The sequence below is a fragment of the Ochotona princeps genome, chromosome 13, assembly GCF_030435755.1.
Source record: "Ochotona princeps isolate mOchPri1 chromosome 13, mOchPri1.hap1, whole genome shotgun sequence".
Lineage (NCBI taxonomy): Eukaryota > Metazoa > Chordata > Mammalia > Lagomorpha > Ochotonidae > Ochotona > Ochotona princeps.
Window position 1 is genome coordinate 40881957 of NC_080844.1, and position 26059 is coordinate 40908015.

General features: G+C 40.4%; 1 protein-coding gene across 4 annotated transcripts in view; it reads left to right on the top strand.

The window, feature by feature from the left end:
* Positions 1 to 1062: 1062 nt before the first annotated feature.
* LOC101529516 (cytochrome P450 2C14-like) overlaps positions 1063 to 26059 on the top strand; it is a 116338-nt gene continuing 91341 nt past the window's right edge. Inside the window, exons 1-8 of one of the 4 annotated variants that reach the window (XM_004580050.3) lie at positions 1063 to 1230; positions 2386 to 2548; positions 2874 to 3023; positions 4936 to 5096; positions 9605 to 9781; positions 17385 to 17526; positions 21025 to 21212; positions 24210 to 24351. In XM_004580050.3, coding sequence (XP_004580107.2) covers positions 1063 to 1230; positions 2386 to 2548; positions 2874 to 3023; positions 4936 to 5096; positions 9605 to 9781; positions 17385 to 17526; positions 21025 to 21212; positions 24210 to 24351 — 1291 coding nt within the window. The remainder of the gene's footprint in view (positions 1231 to 2385; positions 2549 to 2873; positions 3024 to 4935; positions 5097 to 9604; positions 9782 to 17384; positions 17527 to 21024; positions 21213 to 24209; positions 24352 to 26059) is intronic. The other 3 variants (XM_058671992.1, XM_004580049.3, XM_058671994.1) reach the window with 3 other exon arrangements.

The following is a 26059-nucleotide window of genomic DNA, read 5'->3' on the forward strand; positions in this document are numbered from 1 at the left end:
TCTTTATCCTACCATGTCATTGCTGACAAGGACAAGCCAGGTAAGCAATGGAAGAGCTGTGTGGAAATGATTTGAAGGTGGTAGAGTCTGCCGTTTTCCCAGTTGTTCCCTCTGTGTTTCTGAGACTGGTTTTGGCCCTGTTTACACTGAGAATGCGTCACCTCTTAAAGGCCAGTGGAGAAATCCTGTCTTTATTTGTTCTCTTGAGGGTGTAGAGCTCTGTTACCTAGTGAACAGTCTGTATTCCTTCAGAGTAAGATTTTAATTCCAAAGCTGCTGTTGAAGAATCTGAAGCTCTGCTATCAAACACCTCAGTTCCAAACTCATTTGTACCATATGGGAGGTTTGGGACCCTACAGGTGTCCTGTTTATAGAATCCTATTCTTCCCTTAAATAAAGGATTATATCTGCTTTCAAGGTGTTTCATGGTAGAAGGTGTGACTATTTAATTGATAAGGTGTTCAGTCATTAAAAGTTGTAGAAGTATGAATTGTTTCACCTGTCATGCTTAGTACTCTAACATTAATATAGCAGATTTAAAATTTGTAGGCTTGCCCAATTTCAAGGAAAATATTCTTGTATTTCAGAAATGTTTTAGGGACAAAACTTTTATATACAAATCTTTTGAACACTTGGATTGCCCTTAGTGCTATTAACTCCCACCTGATATCAATGTAATAAGAATTAACTGAGCAATTTTTTCAATGTGCTAGTTCATTTCATCAGTTCTTATTTCTCACTGAACTTGGAAGCACTGGAGCTGGTTGCAAAAGTCACAGAAGAGTGCCTGTGGTTTTCGTCCCATTTCATCCCCCTGCCCTTCCACTGAGTTGACTAGAACCTCTGAGTTGGAAAGGACTAAGGGAACAGTGAAAAACTAAACATTAGGAAATAACATTTTATTTTCATCTTTATCAATGGACCAAAGTTCATTCAAAGGATAGTTAAAGTGCATCCAGCTCACCTGCTGCAGTACAGGTCAAGCACACGTGATGAGCAGGCAGTTCTGTAATAGCCTGTGGTTGCCAGCTCCCACTTGTCTCGGGGAGAAGAGGAGGCTCCATGGATCTCACGGTGGTGCTGGTGCTTTGTCTCTCCCTCTTGCTTCTCTTTTCACTCTGGAAACAGAGCCATGGGCGAGGGAACCTCCCACCTGGTCCCACTCCTCTTCCAATTCTTGGCAACATCTTACAGATAGATTTTAAGAACATCAACAAATCCCTAACTGAAGTAAGTATGCATTATCATGCTCCAGTGGTTTGTAAAGGATAAGTGATCTACTGCAGGGTTAAAAAAATTCTGTATGGTTGGAAGCTAATTACTGAAGTATTTTATTTCAAAGAAACAAACGCTTGGGATTCAACTTTTTGATGTGGTGTTCTCAGAAATCGTTGGAAGAAAGTAATGCATTTGGTCAGTATAGAAGCTTTAAAGCAGTAGGGTAGAGTCAAAGCTATAAATTCCAGTGTTCGTTTGTTTGTTTCACGCTCTTTTTGCTCAGTGGCTTAGCTTCCTCAAAGTCCATGGCAACAGAGTGTTTTATGATAGCTGATTTTAGTGAAAAAATCATCTAGTGTTTATTTCTTGAATTTGCTTTGATAACCAAGAGAGTTAAACTTCAGGGAAGCAAATTGTTACTGTTGTCCAGGAAAACTCTATGGTTCTTCAGTACAAGTGAATAAAAGAGAATGAGCCAGGGTCTTCTGGGTGGTAATGGAATGCATTTGGACGTGTAAAACCACCGTCTGTGACAGTGAATGCACAGTAGGGGTCGAATGATCTTTACATCAGGTCTGTGTGTTCTTGCTGTACCTCAGTGGCGCCCACTCTCTGTATGCTGGTTACTCACATAGAGCTTTACTTGGCTGGCCTTTTGAGTTCCTGGGTGACTGTAAATCTTGTATTCCTTACTACTGAGTAGGCTTCCCATGGCAGGAGGTTTGTAGGTGATCCAATTATTGTCATAGTGCAGCTGGGTGGGGGTGTGTGTCTGATCTTACCTGTGAACTCTGATAAATTCTCAGGCATCAGTGTCGCTGAAGCAGAATTTAAATATGGGCCTTCTACTTATTATTCAAAGGACATATAATTACAAACCTCTGCACCTTTAGATGTTTGTCTTTTAAATCTGGAATACAGATGAACTAATCTTTTGTTTTCTGTGTTGACTAGTGATGATAATCTGACCCTTATTTTCTCTGCAATAGCATGGGTGTTGGGAGTCACCATGTATATAGTTGTTGCAATCATCAACACGTTTGTGCATAACTTCCAGAATGTTGATGTTGTAATTGACAGAACAGGATTATTGACAGGAAGGTGTTCATACCAGCTCAGTGATGTACATAATGTAAACCAAGTGAGAACTTTTCTTTCCTCCCTCAGCTGTCTAAAATCTATGGCCCTGTGTTCACTGTGTATTTGGGCATGAAGCCCACTGTGGTGTTGCACGGTTATGAAGCAGTGAAGGAAACACTGATTGATCTGGGAGAAGAGTTTTCTGGAAGGAGGAGAATGCCGGTGAATGTAAAAGCTAATAAAGGATTGGGTTAGTGTTCACATCTATGTTTTCATAGTGTTCACATATGTGTTCACATGTGTTCAAATGTGCATGCTTACTGTTATTTGTCAATATTTGCTTACATGTTGTCACACGATTGTATGTTCACAAGCATGCTCACGTGTTACCCTTTTCATGAACATTGTCACATGTGTAGTAATGTGTGTGTGTGTGTGTTTGTCTGTGTTTGTTGGTGGTAACAACGGGGATTGTTAAGGTTGGCACAGAAGTTAGGGGCTTCTCCTGTAAAATTTTCACATCCTAGTTTTCTCTTACTCTTCTTGGATCCTCCTTAACTTTCCACTTCTCTCAGGAGTTATTTTCAGCAATGGAAAGACATGGAAAGACACCCGGCGCTTCGCACTCATGACCCTGCGCAATTTCGGGATGGGGAAGAGGAGCATAGAGGAGCGAGTTCAGGAGGAGGCCCGCTGCCTTGTGGAGGAGCTGAGGAAAACCAATGGTGGGTGACCCTTTATTTACTTATTTTATTTCTTATTTTAAAATTACATTTATTTTAGTTTTTGATGATGCTCCCATAGTTGAGAAATATGTATGTCCATACGCAGCATTGATTGGTGTGGCGGGTTAAGGAATGGGGGAAAGTAGATAAGAAAATAGGTTACAATTTTTTTTCTACCAGTAATTGAGTGTAGAGGGTAGAGAGGGTAGACGGCTGCTCCCAGCAGTCTAACCACATCAGTACCAGGGGATGGGGACTGCCAGTTGATGCCATCCTAGGATCTGGTGGCTGACCCTTTAAATGTCCTTAAGAAACCTCTCTCCTGTCTAGTGACAGCCTTGGATGGACTCACTGCAAGGATAGTGAGCAACTGCATTCTTTGTCGTGGTTTTCATCTCCCTGGAGGAGCAGGGACTGTTTGAAGCAGAGTCCAGGGAGCTTCTGTGGATATTTAGCTGTTGTGCTTCACATACTGATCATTACACAGTTTTGGGAATAGAAGCCTCACAGGACTATTTTCTGTTTTTACTTTGTTTTTGCATCCTCATTTTCCAAAGAGAACATAGCATTTTTATTCCTGTAACACAATTGTGGAACAATATTCTAGAACATTTCACCAGAGTGCATGATGGGAATGACTTGATCACACTATGATGGAGCATGAAAAGGCATCAGACACTATCACTAATTGGCCTGCATTTGTAGTGTGAACCTCTCAACATGATCTAAGAGATTTTCAGTGTTTGTAGGGCTTTGATTTTAACTGCCTAGCACTCTTTTAAAGCACTCAATATCTATCTGTTATTTAATTTCTTATCCATCTGTTACTTAATTCCTCATCCATTTGTTATTTAATTTCATATCATTTCTTTTTATTCTCCTGATTCAATTCCTTTAATTATCTCATGATGTTACATTTTTATACATATAATATTTAGTTATGTCTTGGCTTTAGCAATTTGATTTTTTTAAAAGATTTATTTATTTTTATTGGAAAGGCAAATGTACGGAGAGGAGGAGAGACAGAGAGGAAGATCTTCCCTCCGATGATTCACTCCCCAAGCGGCCACAATGGCTGGTGCTGTGCCGATCTGAAGCCAGAAGCCAGGAACTTCTTTCCGGAACTCCCACGCGAGTGCAGGGTCCCAAGGCTCTGGCCATCCTTGACTGCCACAGACAGGGAGCTCGATGGGAAGCAGGGCTGCCGGGATTAGAACTGGCGCCCATACGTTATCCCGGTGTGTTCAAGGCGAGGACTTTAGCTGCTAGGCCTCGCCACCAGGCCCTGCCATGTTATTTTTAATGGAATTTGTCTAACTTCATTTTAGTTTTAGGCAAACGAGTCTTGGTCAATTTTTATTTGTGCTGTTTTCCCTGGCTTGCATGAATTCTAGCTGTCCTTAATTGTTTCATCAAACCCATAAATTGTGTCAACCCTTTCTCTTCTTGGGTTTCATCACTCTGCAGTTTCTACACCCATTTTACTTAATTATTGAATATGTGCAAAATTCCCTCACCATTTCTTTCTTATTCACTGTTCTGTTTCAGGGTAGATATAACTGTACACTGATAACTTGAGTTATTGGTGTTTTAAGGATGGCCTCTCAGGTTTTCCCCTTGGCCTCCAAATAACATTGACTTGGGGTCAGAGTCCTGCGCACAGAGGCTGTGATGTTTCCTCTGGCGTTGGGTGTTCCTGAAGCTGGAAGACTGTCATTCAATAAGGGATGAGGTCAACAGTCCTTTCTGGGAAGGGGAGGAGTGTTGTTCTCAGCACTTTGAAGATGATGCTGGTTAGGTAATTTGTACATAGTTCCTGTTTTAGAGTCTAAAATCACCGGTGTCTCATAGTTCAAAGTGTAGGAGGTTTGTATGGCTTTTCAAATGGTGCTTAAAAATGTCTTTCCTTCAGCTTCACCCTGTGACCCCACCTTTATCCTGGGTGCTGCTCCCTGCAATGTGATCTGCTCTGTGATTTTCCAGAACCGTTTTGAGTATAGAGATGCGGATTTTCTTATCTTGATGGAAAAATTCAATGAAAACTTCAAACTTGCTAGTTCCCTGGGTGTACAGGTGAGATGGTGTTCCTCTCTTTCTGATAACATTTCTTGTGTTCACTAACAAGCTCAGAATTGTACATTGCAGTGCAGCTTCTCCACTTTTCAACATTCACTTTGCAACATGTTTTATAGTAGTTTGTGAGAAACTAACTTCTCTGCTTGTGGGTTTTTTCATTTTTACCAGTGGCTCTTTTTACCATTTTTTTTTCTTTTAGATTAGCTATTTGCTTAGTGACTTTTTCTAGACTATTAAAATTTTGTATCTGTTGCTCAGTGTGTTCTACGTCTTCTCTGTTCCTTTACCTTTTTTTTTTTAAAAAGATTTTATTTTCATTACAAAGTCAGATATACAGAGAGGAGGAGAGACAGAGAGGAAGATCTTCCGTTTGATGATTCACTCCCCAACTGAGCTGCAACGGGCCAGTGCTGTGCCGATCCGATGCCGGGAACCAGGAACCTCTTCTGGGTCTCCCAAGCAGGTGCAGTGTCCCAATGCTTTGCGCCGTCCTCAACTGCTTTCCCAGGCCACAAGCAGGGAGCTGGATGGGAAGTGGAGGTGCCGGGATTAGAACCGGCGCCCATATGGGATCCCGGCGTGTTCAAGGAGAGGACTTTAGCTGCTAGGCCACGCTGTCTGGTCCCTGTTCCTTTACCTTTTTGTAACTTTCTTTGACAGAGGTGAAACATTAAGTGGAAGTGAAAATGGAAACAGAAAAATTTGATGAATATACACAATATGAAACAGAGCAAGTATGAGAGAGATAAATAATAGATTAAAAGACAAAAAATGAACAAAAGATGGAAGAAAGGATGAAAAAGTGAGAAAGAGGAAAGAAAGTCATGATTTGTGTTGGGGTCTTCCTAACCCCCCTTTTGCTTGTAGAGCAAATTGAACCCCAGTGTTATTCAGAGGTGAAAGCTCAGTACTTTCTCAAGCCCTTTCTCAGTTTTTCAATATCATTATGGAAAAATATTGATGTGTTTGTGTTTTCTTGAATGGCTGGGACTGGGAGAGACTCCGGATCAAATAGACACAAACTGTTCTCTGATTATCTCTTCATTTGCCCATGACACCCAGAATTCTGCCAAGCTGAACTCAGGAATCTGTGATGTCGTTGGTTTTTTTCTGTGGGTGGCATGGATCCTGTGTTGAGGCATCACCTACTGCCTCCCTGTGGATGTGTTACCCGGAAGGTGAGAGTGGCTGTTGTTGTGAGACATGAGTGGAAAGACTACAGTTAGGAATATGTCCCAAGTAAAATATTTGTTTCTTTCTTACATTATTAGCTAATTAATTAATTAACTATTGGAAAGATAGATATGTAGAGAGAAGCTGACACAGACAGAAAGATCTTCCTTGTACTGGTCCACTACCCAGGTGGCCACAATGGCCTAAACTGAGCCAATCTGAAGCCAGGAGTCAGGAGCTTCATTTAGGTTTCCATGCAGGTGCAGGATCCCAAGGCCTACAGCCATACTATACTGCTTTTCCAGGCCACAAGCAGGGAGATGCGTAGGAAGTAGTTCAACTGGTTGCCCATGTGGGATCCTAGCAAATAAAAAGTGAGGATTTAGATGTTAGGCTATTGTGCTCCCCAAGTGAAATCATCTTTAAATTTACCTAATGCCCATTCCCAATTCTTTTTGCTTTAAGCTAGAAAATGTGTCTTACAATTTTTAAATTATTTGTCTCGTGCAATGCAGGAAAAAATAACACAGCTACAGAATTAAAAGGCCTTGATGATATCCATCTAATTGACAGTACATTCGTTAAACAATATCTATACGTTTGACAAATTGTGGCTATGACACCCTGAACCAGAAGGATTTTTTGTTAATGCTAAGCAACTTTTTTGGCAGATTCTTTACGGTTGTCTATGCACTCGAGGTGACCTCTATCTTTGCTCTCTCTCCTGCTAAGAACCTTAGTGCTTTTCTATTGGGTTTGGAACCTTCAGTTACCTGATTGACCACTTCCATCACCAGCTCCAGAACCAACAGCACCATGGAAGCTGCCCAAACAACTTCCTCCAAAACTGCCTCCTGTCCTGGGTCCATAATGTTACAGCTGTTATCCACGATAACTTACAAAACTATTATAATTGCCACCAACATCATAGGTACCTCAAAATTTGTTGTATTTGAATCATGATTTCCACCAGGTCAAAAATTTTCATTTTCATATCCTGGTCCTCAGCCATCACAGACTACTATAAGCATGACTATTCATATCATCACCACACCTTCTATCCAGCGTTACCCCCTCCATAACTTCCCTTGCTCCCAGCTCCTTGTTTATAGTGGCCTTCTGCTTCTCCCAAATTTCTATTTAGTGAGAATTACCTCAACCAAAGATGATATTTACTTTGTGATTCAAATTGTCACATCCAGCCCTGTGTCCTCTTGGTGATTCAGCAGCTGAATGTGTCTCTTGTTTGGAAAAGGCCATTTTCACCTCAAAACGATGCCCACTAATCTTCTGATGTTTTTGAGCAATAATGTTATCAGTGTTGTCATGATTCTTACAGGTTACCAGTGCAAATCCACTCTTCTGCTTCTGCCTCCCATTCTTAATTCTGCATCTCCAATCTTTGTGTAGGTTTGTATGTAGTCTCAGGTGTTATGCTTCTGCGTGTTCCTAAATAGCACCAACAACAGTCTTCACTGTTAGGTGGGCACCAGGTTGCAGAAGATCTGTCTGGTAACAGCTCCCTGGTCCCACCCCATCCCACGTACCTTGTGTGTTTGAGCAGCCTTGGCCGCATCCACCCCTGCTACACAGGAGCAAGATCATGATATCAAAGGCCCGGGAACGTTAAACGGTGAACATGCCTGATTTCTCAAAATGTTCTCTCAAACCAGAAGCTCCATATTCAGGCCTTACTTTGTTCATTTTCTTCTAATGTGATATGTTTCACAGCTCCTTTCTTAGCCTCTGTCTTGCCTGGATATATTTGCAGTTTGGTCAATTTTCCAGTAGTCGGGCACTTCTGAATGCCCTGATTGATCATTTTATTCTGTCCTCTGCTGTTCTTCTTTCCATCTCAGTGTTGCAATGTGTGCCTCAGTTGTAATGTTTTGTTGTAGGTTGTCCATTTTTCTTGCAATTTTTGGAGGAAAGTCTGCTTCTTTGCAGCTGAGTCAATACAAAATTAGATGTAAATGAAGACAAATGTTTTGGGTCAGCCTCCAGATGTTCTTTTGCAGATTTAGGAGAGAGGTACAACCTCTTTATCTGGAACCACAGACCAGAGTCCCACGCTGAGATCAGTGCTGCCCTTGCCAAACCACTGCTCATTCCTGAAGGATAGATGCGACAATGGCAAATGACAGAACACAAAGCTTTTTGAAATTTAAGTTGTTTTTCTTTCCTACAACTTTCTATTGCTCCCATGAACTCTGATTATGGTCTTGAGTTCTGATAAAGCTGACTCAGGGTGATTCAGACTGGCTTTGCTAGGTTTCACAAAATGTGGAGAAATGGGGCTTTTGATCTGTCTACTATAACTTCTTGGTTGAAATCAAATGGTGAAGTGACTGCACATTACAGTTTTGTTCACATTGTGTATCCTAGAAGTCTTCCTGGAAATAGAATTGAGCCCTTTAAAGAACAGATGTGTGGAAATGGTGCTGAAATTCAAGCCCGTGGCTGGTGGTGTTTACATCAACCTTGACAGCTCATTGTCTTGGAGGTCTTTCTGTGGTTGACCACCAGTCCGCACGTGACTTACCATACACAATCAAGGTCCCTATTGAAAGGTTTTGGTCTCATGTATGTGTCTACTGTACGACCTAGAGACCTTTTCCTTGCATTATTTGCCTGAAAGGCCCCAACTAGGGATGTCAAGGAGGCTGAATCAGAGCAAAGATGCTACCTGGAATCTTTGAATGTGTTGGCATGTTGACAAAACAGGGTTAACTGGCAAAATGATTGGTTTGGGACGAATGATTCATGAAAAATGTTATAATTTTTGTCCTCTGATGATGTGCAGACATATTTTATGATTTGTAGACGTAACTTAAGCACTCTAGTGCCCAGATTTTCATTCACAAAATGCTGGTCTGGATTGCTTGGTTTCCTCAGATATCCCCCTTCCACACAATGGTGATTCTGTTCCTGAGGCTACAGTCTTAACATAGACACAGCAGTGTCTGAGTTTGGTACCTGCTTGGCAAGCCTTGCTTCCTTTGACAATTCTTTACGTAATGTAAATGTTGCATTTACACCACTACATATTTTAAGTCTGTAGGAAAAAGTTGATGTATTAAGTGAAAACCAGCAAGAGGATCATGAAATTAGCAAGTGTGTAAAGAGCTTATTGTCATCTTTTATGAAGGGATCTGGGCTTTCGCCTTTACCTTTCCTTGTAAGCAGTAAGGGTTAATTTGCACAAACACTCCAATGGTGCTGTTCAAGGTAGAGATGCTTTTTTCTAGGAAAGTTTTGATTTATAGGTTTGTGTGTTGTGTATATGTCTTTAATAAATGTGCTAAATGTGCTTTTATAATTATTTTTTTAAGATCTGCAATATGTTTCCTATTCTTACTGATTTTATGCCTGGGAGTCCCAATAAAGCAATTAAAAACATTATTTACATTAAAAACTATATTTTGGAAAAAGTAAAAGAACATCAAGAATCTCTGGACATTAACAACCCTCGGGACTTCATTGATTGTTTCCTGATCAAAATGGAACAGGTAAAATGTCCTTTATTTGCATTTTGTGAATCATTGATAATTTCTGTACTTATTGGGAATATCCAAATGATCAGGTAAGTAATATGTGGCCACTATTGTAGTTACCTGCTCTGTTTAAGGATCTTGACTAAGTGTCCTATAAGAGTTAAAATGAGCTTTTTATTAGAATATATGGATTTTGTTTTAGATGACAATTTTTTGAGGCAAAGAAAATGCGCATGTCTTAGCCAATATGCAAAATAAGTTAAAATACAAAATATCCAATGTAAATTGGGGCTTCTCTTATTCCCATGTTACAGAGTATGGGATAATGTGAGTCAAGGTTTTTTTTTTTTTAACAATGTGACTGTCAGGTGAGTTTTATTATAAACAACCAATTTTACATATCATGGTGCATTTCCTTGGGCTCAGCGATTTCCCCTTCTACTCATTCCCTTTCTCCTTCCTACCACAACTGCTGTTCCTTGTGTTATGATGATAGTATTGTCCTTCAGCACCTGTCACCCGTCAGTCATTCTGCTATGTGCGTGTATTCTGACACTGTGGTTAGACAATGGTAGAAGGTCCAGCATCCTACTGTCGAGATATATTTAACAGTTATATTGAGAGTCCTTCTTTTAGTGAATCAAGGATTTAATCTAGCCAGGTTAGTCATATGTCTGAATGTTTATGTTTTTATGAAAGTTATTTGAAGGTCAGAGTTAAATAGAGTAGGAAAGACAGACAGATAAGAGGTAGCGGGAAAGAGAAGGAGGCTTGGAGGAAGGGAGAGAGAGAAAGAGAGAGAGAGAGAGAGAAAAAGAGAGAAACAGATTCATCCTGAGACTGTGGCCAGGACAAATCAAGAAGTCAAGAATTCAGTCTTAGTGTCCCCCATGAGGATGGCCAGGTCCAGCTAACTGAGCTAGCACCTCCTTCTCCTGGTGGATTCATTGCTCCAAGTTTGAGAAAATCCTTCCAAGGTCTGTTTGTGAGCGTCCATGTTAGTACATCCACGCACCTAGACACTTGCTGCCAAGTTGTCTAACTTATGCTGTTATCCATCTTCTGAGAAGGCACTTGAATTCCTCTGCTGTTCTAGATGACCTGGCAGTCTTGTGGCTCAAATGTATCTGGGCATGCCATCCACTGTGAACGCATCAGCAATTGAGGAGTTCCAGTCCCAACACATACGTTCCAAGGTTGGATCATGAATCCACTGCTCATCCCTGTTGCTAGAGGTTTGTTCCTAGTGGTCTAGTTTGACAGTCTTCCAAGAAACCTCATCAGGGATGACCACAGATTCTTGAATGTAGTAGCCTTGACAGGGTCCAGTTCAGTCTGTCACCCACATCAGTCTGTACATGCACTAGTGATTATAATTGCCTGGTAGTCTGTCCCCAATCCTATGTCTTATGCAAACCTATGTGTGCTATAGTGCAGCCAACCCAACTTGCAATAGACCTGTCTCTTGTACACTTTGGTGGGAACTGCATCCTATTGGGATGACTTCACAAATACCCCAACCATGCCCACCATCAGCCCCAGTTTCTGGGTGTGCTAGTATGTTCAGGAGACCAGTATATTCTGGTCCATGCCACATCCCAGTCGTGCTCTTGTATACACCTATGGGTGTACACCAATGGGTGAAGCTTAACTCATCACACCACACCTCACAATCCAGTCTACAAATATGTCAATGTGTGCTGCTGCCTTGTCCAGCCTAGTAAATCCCTAGCCCTGGGTCTCATGGCTACTAGCAGGGAACTGCCCAGCAGAGGAGTGACCACAAGTTTTCTACTAGACCCACTCTTGGTTCCAGATCTTGCATTCTCCAGTGGTTACAATGGTCCATCTGATACAACTTGCACCCTGTCTTGGCATTTGCCAGTGGATGCTGCAGCAAAGCCCTGCCACTTATCCAAGCTTTTGTGTGTGTCACTGGATGCAGTCTCCTGGCCTGGTTTGGCCCTCCCCTAAATCCAGCTGACTTGCAGGCCATGGTTTTATTACAGTATTTTAAAACATTTTAATTTTAGAATAGTTTCAAATTTAAAAAACAAAGGGTATGAGTTAGTTCAAATTATTTTTGCAATCCCTCGGCAGTTTCACTCTTGAAACATCTTGTATTGTTATGATACATTTGCCTCAATCTTTTTTTTTTTTTTTTAAAAATAAAGCAAACATTTATTAAACTATAATAAAAACATTCGGTCAAATTACAAAACCTGAGCAAGAAAAACAAACGGCACATGCTTAACTGTAGTTGACATTCAAATAAAATTTGCATTTCCAAAATTATACAGTAATTAGAAAATACCAGCCAAAGTAATATTAGGATACTTTTAAGTGCGATCTCCACAAATTTGAACAGAAGCAAATTTTAACAAAGGTAAATTTTACAGTGAAACATAGCAGTAGATTAAGGATCTTAACATGTTTATTTTACTGCTATTTGACACTATGATACAAAAATAAGAGGATTTACTTGACATTTTTAATAAATATCTCATGGGCTGTTGCGTGCCTTACTGGTGAAAAGATTTAACTGGCTAATCTCATCAATCCATTTTGTACATTTAGTAAGCATCATCTCTGCCCTACATAACTCTTAATGCAATTCACAGCACACAAATTGTTATCATATTAAATACATAATCAACTCGGACTTCTCAACAAGGAAATTAGTAAACCATCAAATGGACTGCTTACCATACACTTTCCTCATAACTAAATAACACACAAAAAAATCAAAATAATATTTGTCATCACTCTAAACTATTGCCAGCAACTGATGGAAACTGCCAATTTGCCACATTCATGTTCGCAACATGCTAAATATACTCTGCTGTTACTTCATCCATGAAATGCCAACATGCCTAGAACAGAGAATTTTCACCATCTCTTGCCATGGGACCTGACTTGCAGCAATCTATATTTAGATCAGAACTCCATGGGCACTTGATGAACTCTACCTTTCCATGTTGGCTTTCTTATATGAGAGAGAATATATGGTATTTATTCTTTTGTGATTTACTCATTTCGCCGAGCATAATAGTTTCTAGTTGGGACCACCTGGTTTTAAATAGAATAATATCGTTCTTCTTGACAGCTGAATAATATTCCATTGAATAGATGTACCACAGTTTTTTTTAACCATTCTTCCTTAGACGCACATCTGGTTTGTTTCCATGACTTTGCTATTGTGGATTGTGCTGCTGTGAATATAGGATTACAGATCCCCTTCTCGTATGCAGATTTCACTTCTGTTGGGTATATTCCTAAGAGCGGGATTGCTGGGTCATATGGCAGGTTTATTTGCAATTGTATTAGCCTACACTCCCACCAGCAGTGAAGGAGGGTACCTTTTTCCCCACATCCACGCCATCATGTGTTGTTTTTCGAATTCTGAATGTAGGCCAGTCTCACAGGAGTTAGGTGATACCTCAAGGTGGTTTTCATTTGTATCTCTCTGATGGCTAGAGAGCCTGAGCATCTTTTCATATGTTTATTAGCTATTTGTATCTGTTCTTTTGAGAAACGTCTGTTCATTTCCTTTGCCCATTTTGCTACAGGGTTTATTTTTTCACTATCCTTGGGTTTCTGAAGCTCTTTGTAGATCCTAGATATTAGTCCCCTGTCACTTGTGTAGAATGCAAAAATTTTTTCCCATTCTGTAGGTTGTTTCTTCACTTTTTTAATTGTTTCTTTTGCTGTACAGAAACTTATTAGTTTGATATAGTCCCATTTGTTCATTTTGGATTTGATCGCCATTGTTTTAGGCGTCTTTTCTAAAAAGTCTTTCCCTGTTCCTATATCTTGGAGTGTGCTTCCTATGTTTTCCTTTAGTAGTTTAATGGTTTCTGGGTGTAGATTTAAGTCCTTGAGCCAATTAGAGCTGATTTTTGTATAGTGCGACAGGTACGGGTCCTGCTTCTTTATTCTGCAAGCGGCTATCCAGTTGTCCCAACAGCTTTTATTGAATAGACCAGGTTTTTTACCTGGATTGTTTTCTGTTTCCTTGTCAAAGATTAGTTGACTATACATGTGTGGATCCCCTTCTGGTATTTCTATTCTGTTCCACTGATCTTCTTCTCTGTTTCTGTACCAGTACCAGACTGTTTTGATAACCACTGCTCTATAGTATGTCTTGAGGTCTGGAATTGTGATTCCTCCAGTTTGATTTCTATTTTTCAAGACAGCTTTAGCTATTCGTGATCTTTTGTGGTTCCAGATGAACTTCTGTATCATCTTTTCTATTTCTATTTGCCTCAATCTTTAAACCAAGTCAGCTTTCCCTAATAATATCAGCCATATTAACATGAAATACTTTTCATCATTCATGGATCACTCCCAGCTTCCTATATTTTTTGAAGATTTATTTATTCATATTTGAGAAGCAAGAAAGACTATTCTTCTGGCCTACTTTCAGTTGGCTGGAATAAGCTGGCCTAAGCTGAAACCAGGAGCTAGAAGCTACATCTCAGTCTGCCATATACCTTCAGTAGTCCAAGGACATGGCCATCCTCCATAGCTTTTCCAAGGCTATATGTCTAGAGAATCAAGATGGTGAGACAGGATAAGGACACATTTAAATGGATGGAGTGAAGCAGTGCGGGCAGATTCCAGAAAACAGATGACAGAACAACAACAGAGGGGTACTCAATCTACCCTCTTAGTGCCGTATTGGGCACCGTTTTGTTTAAGGAAGCAAAGGTTATGGAAAGGATTGAGCATGCACTGAGCTGGGACTGAACTCATTTCTATCACAGTGAACTGGAAAAACGTGGCATGCTACAGATTCCACCCCAAATACATCTGGCACCCTCAAACCTGATGGCCAGCAGATCAAGAACTCTAGTAGTGGCACATCAGGTGCCATTTTGTACAGTGTGGCAAAGGGTTTAAGACTACAAGGACAAGAGTGAGCTGCGCATGTGCTGATCTCGATGAGAACTCACTGAGCTCAGTGCATTGCAGTGGCCCTGCAGGAAAATACCGAGTATGGCATTGTGTGAGTCAAAATTAGACCCTGTGGCCTTCAGACCTAATGGCCAACAGGTTACGGCAGGATCAGCACCACAGATAACCTAGCTGTATAGGACTGCTGGCGTCTCCTTATTTCTGGGACCTGTTCTAACTGAAAGTGGGAGAAAGGTTGTACAGACAATGGTGCAGCCTCCAGGAGGTGGATTCTGGTGAGCAAGAGCTGGGGCTACAGAGACCATGGTGGAAATCTAACGTAAGAACCTAGACGTGGAACTTGCTGGAGGCAGTGGCACAACTGGCTGCCAACAAAGAGCCATGTACCAACTGCAATAAGCAAAATCGAACTGTAGACCTGTGGGTGACACAGCTTAGAAACCTGCCCCAAGGAGAAGACTCTGCTAACCAGACGCACAATGACCAAGAGCAAAAGAAGAGACAGAGGCACAATGAACATTACTGAATACTCTCCTGCAAAGGAACAAAACCCTTTGCCATTCTCAGAGTTAACTGAGGAAGACATCAAGAAATGGGGGATACAGAATTCAAAACACTTGTTATAAAACTTCTTATCAACAACAAGAAGCACGTAAAGCATGCCTCAAAGGATTTAAGGAATATGTCACACTGGAAATGAATCAAATGAAAGCTGGAGCAAATGAAAGTATAGTGGAAAGTCTCCAAAATAGAATGAAGGAGGCAGAAGAAAAAAAATCTCAGAATTTGAAGCTATTACTTGTCACAATGGGGAAACAAACAAACAAACAAAAGCTGGAAGCAGAGCTGGGCAAGACTAAAAAGTATTCAAGAATTAAGAGGCACTACCAAACAGCCAAATGTAAGAGTTATGGGAGTCCTGGAAGGTGCAGAAAGAGAAACTGGGTTTACAAATGTATTTAATGAAATAATAAGGGAAAACTTCCCTAATCCAGAGAAAGAATTGGGAAACAACATCCAGGAGGAGCACAACACTCCCAACAGGCTTGACCAAAAGCCATTGTCATCACGATACATGTTTGTCAAGCTCTCTTCAATCGAACAAAAGGAAAAAATCCTTAGATGTGCATATGAAGAAAATGAATTGACATATAAAGGAATGCCAACTAAACTCACAGGAGATCTCTCACAGGGAACTCTACAGGCAAGAAGAAAATGGAGTGATATATTCCAGATTCTAAAAGACAGAAATTGTCAGCCCAGGATAACATATCCAGCAAAGCTTTCTTTTGTCTTTGAAAATGAAATAAAATTCTTCCACAGTAAAGAAAAATTAAAAGAATTTGCCTCTTCCAAACCTGCCCTACAAATGATCCTTCAAGATGTTCTCTTCACAGAGAAGAGGAAGAACATCCACCAAAACCAAAGGCAAATGTGAAGAACATCCCAGTAAAATAACAACAGAAGACCAAATCAATGAACTATTCATTACTAAAATGACAGGACCAAATTACCACCTATTTGTATTAACCCTGAATGTAAATGGCTTAAAATACTCAAACATCAAAGATTTGTTACCCACAGGAGACATATTTCACCACAAAGATCAGCAGAAACTATATCTCATGGATTTTGATTTTTTATTGTTAGTTTCATCTCTTCAAAACACTTTCTCCTGAATAAATTCTTCAATGACTCATAGATCATACACTAGCATCATTTTCTTCAAGAAGGTCTGGTTTTCTTTTTCATTCCTTCAGTGACACATTATTCATTCAGTAGCATGTTGTTTAACTACATGGCATTGTTAATTTATTTTTTTTTCCTGTTGTTGATCTTTTTTTGTGGCTTTTCATTTAAGGGGATGTATAGCAAATGTGTGATAGAGACTATCATACTCAGTAGCATTTTATTTATCTTCATGGCATTGTAAATTTCTCTTTTTCTTCCTGTTGTTGATTTTGTTGTGGCTTTTCATTTAAGGGGATATAAAGCAACTTTGGAATGGAGACTATTATATCCAGATGTGAGGATACAATGCAGTACGCATCTTTACTTTCAGACAAAGATGAACTTACGATGAAATTGTTTACTATATCTTGACAATAGGATGATGAATTCTCTGGCATTGCCCATGCCTGCAATGATGGACATAGGGCTGTTTATAATGAACTATACTACAGTAACAATATAGGGGAACTCAGTGAGAGGGTGGGTATTTGGGAGGAGACAAGGGAAATCCCAGGACATATGCAACTGTATCATAAAATGATAATAATATTAATTATTAAAAGAAGTAAAATAAAAAATCCCTATTATTCTGGGGGTCATTAGATGTAAAGCAGCCAGGATACAATGTAGTGTCCATATGGGATGCCAGCTTTCTTCAAAATGGGTTTAACCTCAAAGCCACAATAATGACCCTAACTTTTGTTTATAAATAAAATTTCTTCTATCTTTTCATATTGAGTTTTTTTTTTGTTTAGTTTTAAGCTTCCATATAGTGGTGACAACATATAGTGATTATCTTTCTGTGTTTAACTGCTTTCGGATGTCCTTTAGTTCCATGCAGCTGGAAGTGCTATAATGCTGCCCTTTCTATTTTATAAGTTTGACCGTTTTTGAGAAGGAAGCTCTTTTTTTTTGTCCTAAACATGATGCAATGTGCTAGCACAATGTCATGTTTGCAAATAATTCCTAGGAAAAGAACAACTCACAGAGTGAGTTCATTATTGACAACCTGTTGGCTACGGCGACCGATTTGTTTGCTGCGGGAACGGAGACGACCAGCACCACCCTGAGATACGGACTCCTGCTCCTGCTGAAGCATCCTGAGGTCGCAGGTATGAGCAGTGGGAGGGAGCATGGCAGGGTCAGCAGAGACACCGGGAAGACGGGCCTTAGCCTGCACCTTGTTTCTCTCAGAGCAGCTTTGTCTTTGAGATGTCGTGCTGGCAGCTGCACTCCGATGAAGGGATAACTGGGGCAGTGAGGACATGAGAGCAGTAGTCACCGTCATAAAGCTCAGTGCAGTGACAACAGCTGTGGAGAAAGTGTCTGGGCTCCACGGAGGGGTTTGTCACAGGCACAGGCTTCATGAAGTGGCATGGGACTGTCTGCTGGTTTTTCCCTGAGAGCAGAACACTTTGAATGGCTGGTAGTCTTTCAGAGATCTTTCGTTAATCTGACAACTTTGTTTTCTTATGCTGGGACAGCATACTCCAGGACAGAAAGTTTATGTATTTATTGTAGTGGATATGCCAGGAACTTGAGAAAATGACCTGAGAAAATTTCCACAGGCTGGAAAGTATATTGAAAGGAATAATTTATAACAAATGTGTATGCATTTGAGTCAGATAATGTGTATAAGGGATTTATTAACCTAGCAAATTGAGTATAATAGAACTTCATGTATTTATATGTTATAGAAACCATTTTTTAAATCTCTACTGGCTTCTATTTTGCTGCATCAGATTATGTTTTCTTGGTTCAGAAACTCATTTAAACTATGATAACTCAATGACAGTTAAGAATCCTTCCTGGTGAATCCTGGATTGTTCGTCTCACCCACATAGAGGAGATGAGGAGATCCCCAGTTCTGTGAGATTGAAGTTCCAGCCTAAGTGCCGTCAGAGCAAGGAAGCACCCGTGGAAAGGCCTGCAGGTGCTGCCATCTGCAAGGAAAGTTCTCACCGCAAATTAAATAGATGAACATATCCACCCAACACAGGGTCCTGGCATTTCAGGATTCAAGGCAAACCATAAAGTAATTCATTCAGAGGCTAATGTATATATTAGAGTCTACATAGACAATGAGGATGAGAATGGCATTACAATCCAGTACTAGCCTTCTTACTTCCTGAGTCTTACTAATGACAGTTCATTTTCTGCTTTTCTTTCTCAGACAGACACTAGAGGGTGTGCTACATGTAGGCACCTGAAATCACGTGAGAGGGAGTCATGGGTCCTAGAACCAGGAAAGCTCATGCTGGAGGCTGGGAGGGCCAGGAAGGGCGTAGAGCACAGACCCGGAAACACCATTTGACGGTGGGCCAGGGGATGATGTGTGTGTGAGGGGAGACGCCCAGGCCTAAGAGAGCTGATTGTTTATTTGCTGCTGTCAGTTATGAGAATAATTAATTCTAGCAGTTTTGAAACACATATGAGAATTTGCAAAACTTCTAAATTAGTATCTAAAACTTGGAATCGAAATGATTAGTTTAAGCTTGAATGTACAAAAGATGAAATGAGATCTTAGCTGTCAAGGAACTGTAAGCCACAGTGATGTGTAGGGTGAACACTGATGTAGCAGAAACTGTGATATAAACACTGGAGGAACGGAGTGAGGGAAGAGCCTGTGTGCATGCGTGTCTGTAGGTGGGTCGCTTTGACACACTGTCTGATATGGGGTGGAGAGAGCTGTCCTCATGTCCCCTGATAGCAAGGATAGAAATTAGTTAAGACAGATAACATCAGCAATTACAGTCATTATTTACAAATGTGAACATGGTTCTAAGAAATCTAAAATAAACATTTTATGTTCTCAGTTTTCCATATTTAGGTATATATTCAGAGGGGATCAACGCAGCATCTTAAAGATATAGCTAAGGTGTAGTGTCTTTTATTGTACCAAATACAATTAGACATGAAATCCTCCTTGATGTGTCTTGAAATTTTGTGCATACACGCAACATTATACACACATACCTACACTTAATGGAATATTTGTCTGGCTTAGATAGTATAATTTATATTTAATTTTGTTGTTTGAGACCTATTTTTAAAAATATTTTTTTAAAAATATAATTATTGGAAAGGCAGATTAACAGAAAAAGAGACACAAAAATCTTACTTCTATTGGTTCTGTCCCCTAATGGTTTTAATGACTGGAGCTGAGCAGATTCGAAGCCAGGAGCCAGGAACTTCTTCTGGATCTCCCATGTGGGTGCAGGGTCCAGAGGCTTTGTGCCTTCCTCTACTGCTTTTGCAAGCCACAATCAGGGTACTTGATGGAAAGTGGGATTGCCATGACATAAAGTGATGCCAACATGGGAACCTGACATTGAAACTGGATGAGTAGTTAATTGAGAAATTTTGTCAGGCCCTAAAAGTGTGATTTTATGAGAGAGAGAGAGAGAGAGAGCGAGCGAGAGAGCGATAATGTAGTTAAATATCTTGTGCTATAACTTCTCTGGCCAGACCAGCCTGCAGCCAATGAGGCAGGAGCTTCATATGAGACGGGAAGTGGGGATAGGTTGGAGCAGCCCAGTCTGGAGGTAAGTTTGTGTCCATAAAGGATGCTCTATTTGCATGGGGCGGCCTCTACTCAGTAAGCAGCAATTGTGGCTCCAATATCCTATAATTAGTGAAAAAGAACAGACCTAGATCATATTATGCTGTAACAGGCACCAAGTCCAACTTGACAGTGAGAATAAGTTCTGGTGTTGTGTGGCAGAATGGATGAGTACAGTGCATGAGGACTTACTATGTCTTTATGAACAAATGGAAGAGGGGAGGTTGAAGGCTGTAAACCCAAAGTCGTCATGACCAAAGAGAACAATGTCTTGATCAGGACACACTCTATAAGGAAATCTGATATATCATGAATACATGTAATGACAAAATGTTAATTGGAAATTTAAAAAATACTTGGTGAATGAAGTGTAAACTAACCTGAATTACAAAATACATGCATGAAATTATCACAGTGTATCCCATAAGTGCGCATAATTGCATCATAATCAAAAGCAATAGAAATGTGAGCACAACTTTTGCAAGAATCTTCTGCAGTGGTTCTAATCAGCCATATTTGCTGATTGCAAATGAAACAGTCCATGTTGCAAATAAACTCACTCTAAACACACACATATCTGTTGTTACATCCCTATCTGTTTATAGAATTCTATTTACAAATAGTATATTTACAAATACTGTTCGTTAGTGTCCTACAAAAATATTTGCTTCCTTTTAAAAAATATAGTGACTATCATGTCCCAAGTGTCAATATATTTTTGTAGTTCAAAAAATTTATTTATTTGAAAGTTAATCTAAATAGTATTTCATTAAGAGAATGAAATATATGTATTACTTTAAGTGTACACATATCTGAAAAAGATAAATATGTTTTCATAGAACACATTCAAAATCCATACCCAGTTTCTCAGAGGAAGAATTTCCCAGGAACCTCCTGTGTCTGCTACAGTGATGCTTCCTTGAGTCTCCGTGCACTCTGATCTTCAGGGCTGTTGGACACCTGCCTCCTGCTTCACTCAGCCCTCACCTGCTGTGAGACATGGGTTGTGCTGATCCTAGTCCCTGACTCCTCCCTTGTGTCTTTTCAGCTAAAGTGCAGGAGGAGATTGAGAGTGTGATTGGCAGACACCGGAGCCCCTGCATGCAGGACAGGAGCCGCATGCCCTACACGGACGCTGTCGTACATGAGATCCAGAGATACATTGATCTTGTCCCCGCTAGCTTACCCCATGCAGTGACCTGTGATGTTAAATTCAGAAACTATCTCATCCCCAAGGTAAGTTTGTTCTTCCGACACCACAGGTCTGACAGTCTTCAACTCAGAGAAGGGTTTCAATTTTCCACTAGCACAGCCTGAGAGCAGTGTGAGCCTCCTAAGTGGGGTGTCGTAATAGATTGATTTGTACTGTTTGTGGTTTGCAGCTATTAACAACTGCATCAGACGCTTAGTTGTGGTGTAGTGAGTGACTCCTGTGTTTGTTAGTCAGCAGACCTTATGTGCAGCAGGTGTCATGGCTGCTCCACTTGAGCTCCAACTCCCTGCCTGGAGTAGCAGCAGCAGGGGCCCCAAGTCCTAGGACCCCAGCGCCCACAAAGTTTGTCCCAGCTCTGGCTGCTGTGGCCTTTGAAGAGTGAACAGGTGGATAGAAGCTCCCCCTTTTTTCCTTGTCTCTTTTCTCCTGCCCTTCTTTACTAAACATGCTTTTTCTGTAAGTGTATGTTTTAAACATTAAAGTGAATATTAAAAACAAAAATCTTCCAAAATACATCTTGATTTATGGAGCCTTTGGATTTTTCTGTTCTTTTTAAACATCTAGGTGCTTACAATTAATTACATCTGAGTGTTAGATGTATCAGCTTATCAACTTCCAGCAATGTTTTATTATTTCAGTAAGAGTGGTATTACATTTTAGATTGATTTGGAATAAATTGAATTTTCCAGGTCATTGATTTTTCCAACTTATACTTATGTATCAATGTTTGGAAGATGACTTATTTTTCACCACTATTATTCTAATTTCATTACTCTGACTTGCACAGATAAAAATTTCCCTTGAGAACAGATATTTTTCAGTTGATTGTAGTGCTTTTTAAACTAGCTTCATAGATTACTTGTTTCTGCTATATGGAAATACAATCAATTATTTTTTATGTTACATGATACTTAGTAATCTTCAATTAATTTGTCATTAATAAAAAGTTGTGGGTCCATGTGTAATTATTATGTGTAGAATTCTTCAATCTGTTGCAATACCTTTCTTCTTGTCATTTCTCCTTATTGCAGTACTTGCCTGGAGTGATTTCTAGGACTGTGTTTAGCAGAAGTCATGAGTGTGGGCATACTTGTTGCTTTGCTGAGCTCTAGGAGAGGTGAAGATTTAACATCTCAGTAACGAGAATGCTTATGATATGTTTTGTGGATTTTTGTCATAGCTGGGAATTTCTCCCCTTTGTCCTATCTCTTTTTGTAATGAGTGCATATATAGTTGAATTTAGTGGATTCTCTGCATCTATAAATATAACCATTTATTCAGGACTGTCTTTATGCGAAAAGTAATTAATAAATATAGGAAGTGGTTACATATTATCTTACACTGAATCCTGTGTAGCTGCACTGGATTTGCTACATTTGTTTGGGATGTTTGTAGTTTATATTTATGTGGCTTTGCTGTCGCATTGATTTCACAAGGTATATTAGGGTAAATATGTGTATCTCCTCAAGCACATGAAAAAAATTCAAAATTCTTTCATTTTCTTGAATTGAAGATATACAGTACATTATTTTTATCTCTAGTCAACTGCAGTGCATAGAAGAATAGATGAGAGCAGCAAGTGAGAGCAGGCACCCAAGTGCAGGCTTGCTGGAATACAGAATGCTCTGAGGAGTGATTAGCACCGAGTTCCCAAGTCTCAGCACATCAAATAATATTGGATGGAAATCATTGCTCCTGAGTTTAAGCTCATCCTGGATATTGCGTGTTCTGGCTGAAGTGACACTATATTCCTTTGCAAATGGGTTTTCTCATCTACAGATCAAAGAGATTTACTAAATGCCGGAGTTCAGCTCCAGCCGAGAGTTCGGAGCTCGGGAAGGGTGCGTGGAGTCGGCGATAAAGAAAGACACAGACACTGACACTTGGTGCGTTCTCACAACAGCCCAAGAAAAAGCTGTCCTTTTTATTTACTCAAAACCTCACAGCTTTTGCACAAGCAACTAATTGTTCTATTTTTTTACTTCAAGACTAAGGGGGCATGTACAGACATTCGGTCATTCCGTCTGCACTTCAGGGCTAAGCAGGTGTCCCCAGAGATAATTCTTTAAAACACTATATTTATATTCTTCAAAGCAAGCCATTATTCATTCTTTAACAGTAGCCATGGAGCGGCAGCCAGGACTCCAAGGCCAAGGCACATGCGATTACCTGCTAATCAGTAGTACATTCCTACCACATTTCTATTTCTACAATTTGCTCATTATTCAATGGGAAAATAGTTTACAAGGGGAAAAAATATAAATCTAAAAACAAAAGTAACAAATATTAAATCCCCCTACAACTATAAGCTCTACAGCCCCATAAACAATAAAACAATAATCAAAAGCATTTTTCTTTAATAAAAACATCCTTAATTCCTCTAGCTAAAAATTATAAAAGCGGCTAAAACAGCTACATTTTTTATGCTCCAAAAAAATTGCGAAGACAGGCTAGCCTATGAGATAACAATAACTATATTTATTGCCACAGCAATTTCAGCTCTCACTCCCATCACTTGCATTAATATTTAGGATATTTTCAAGCCCCCTCCCAGAAGGAGTGCTGTATGTCTGGACGAAATTCTGAGGCAATGGTCAAGTACCCAATAAGGCATCAAAAATGGCATGGGCTTAATTGCACTCCTGTGTGTAAATTTTCAAAGGCCCACTCACCAAGACATTATCAGTGACATTAACTCTCAAGCTCACGTTGGTGGCAAAAGCCATCCCACAGGGGCAAACAATGCCTCAATAGATTACAGAATTCTTAGTGGGGTGCTTGAGTTTCCATGCAAAAAGGTGGAGAGACTGCTTCAAGGTGGTCAGGGGTGAGAGAGAAATCCGCCAGGCCCTGCTAAACAGCTGGAAGCTCCCCCGGGCCCTGCCAAGCAGGGGAGCTGTTCTCTTCACACCTTCGTGCCATCCACACCTACTGCACTGACCCTGGCAACTAAATGATTTCCATCCTTTTTTCCCATTGTTTGGCTTCTTCAGGATTCAGTTTCTGTCTGTTTTATCCAGGGCACACCAATATTACCATCACTGAGTTCTGTGCTGCATGACAAGAAAGAATTCCCCAACCCAGAGGAGTTTGACCCTGGCCACTTCCTGGACAAAAGTGGCAATTTCAAGAGAAGTGATTACTTCATGCCTTTCTCAACAGGTAAGAATTTATTTCCATGTGAACACAGGGTATGGGATAGATTTTTGCAATCAGTGGATGGTTTGCCTTGGGGAGGTGGTACATGTGCCCTTTGTGCATGATCAGAAGTCCCACTCTTTGTGTCTGTGTGTCTTTCTTGCTAATAATAGTAGTATCCAATTAGTAGGAATTTGGGATGTGTCTGAGGCATTCTTCCAAACTGAGAAACCTGTAATATAGTTGAATTCTGCCTGCAAATATGCCTTTATACGGTGGTTTCTCTTTGACTGTGACTCATCATTATTTTACTCATATCAAAGAGGAATGTACCAGAAGAATTGTATGTGTTTTGAGCAGTTTGAGGTACATCTGTGATGGTTTTTGCTTCCACTGAGCTGTTCATTTTTTTAAAGTAATTTATATGGAAGACAAAGCTACAGAGACTGGGATAAAGATAGAGAAGTGGTGGTAGGGAGAGAGACAGGAGAGACAGATCCTCCGCTTATGGTTCTCTAATTATTGTCGACAGCCAGACTCGGGCCAGGCCCAAACCAGGTGCCTGGAACTTCATCAGAGTCTATTACATGCATGCAGTGTTTCATAGACTTGGGCTAACTTCTGCTGCTTTCCCAGGTAGATTAACAGGAAACAGGCAAAAGTGTGGTGTTTGGGAATAGAATAAGCACGCTTCTGGGAAGCAGTGGTTTAACCCATCCTGGTACAGCATTGACCTAAAACTGTAGGGAGTTAGTATTCCAGAGTGCATAAAATGCTGTAAAGACCCTTGCATTCACCTGAGGGAAGGAGGTAAGTAGCTAGAATATTGCATCCCAGTAGGATGAGTGCTTTGAGAAAGGAAAGCACAGACTGCTGAGGTGGCTAAACGGAAAACTGCTTTCTGTTCATGCATGCTCCATGATTTTCTAATTGGAGAGATGGAATCTGATCTGTCTCAGAGGAGGCTGATAACCTGGAAAGGAGAAATCAGGACACTTGTGCAAGACAACAAAGCTCAGGAATGGAGCTCTCCCTGCAGCTCCAAGGTCAGAACTGTGCAAGTGATGTAGACCAGGGAAGGCTTGGGAATGTGCAGGCTCCTTTTAGAGTGCAGAGCAGGTGTTGTGCTAGCACACAGGGTCATTTACATTGGGTGTTTGTGTTCCACAGTACACTGTGTGCATTGTGTGTGTACACATGTAGTCCCCATCTCTTCCTCTGTTGTTTCCCATGCTTTTCGTTTGCCATTGTACTTTCAACACGTCAAAGTCCAAGCTCTTCCTAATGGACTCTTATTTTACCTGTGTAGATAAGGAAATAGGGAGTGATATTCATTGTGTTTCATGATGTAGTGGATCATGAAGGAAAAGGAAACCTAGTGGGAGAACTTGGGCCCACTGCACCATGAAGAGGCAGAGACGTGAGACATAGGTTCCAAAAGGAGCATAGGAGAAGAGCTTGTTAGGTCAGTGGGACAGCATGGAAATGCAGGGTAGACTAAGGTTGATGCAGATGGGTTGCACCTAGAGCCGAGTGGAGGATGCTTAGACCCAAAGGAGTGATACTGAACATAAACGAGAACAGATTATGAGGTTTGAGCACAACCATTTGGACCTTGTTCTCGGGTATGGATATGAGAATCATTTATGGTTTATGTTCACACAGCATATCCTGTGTGAACATATGATTTTACACTGTTCTGATGGAAGGAGAATAGTTGTCTGATATTCTG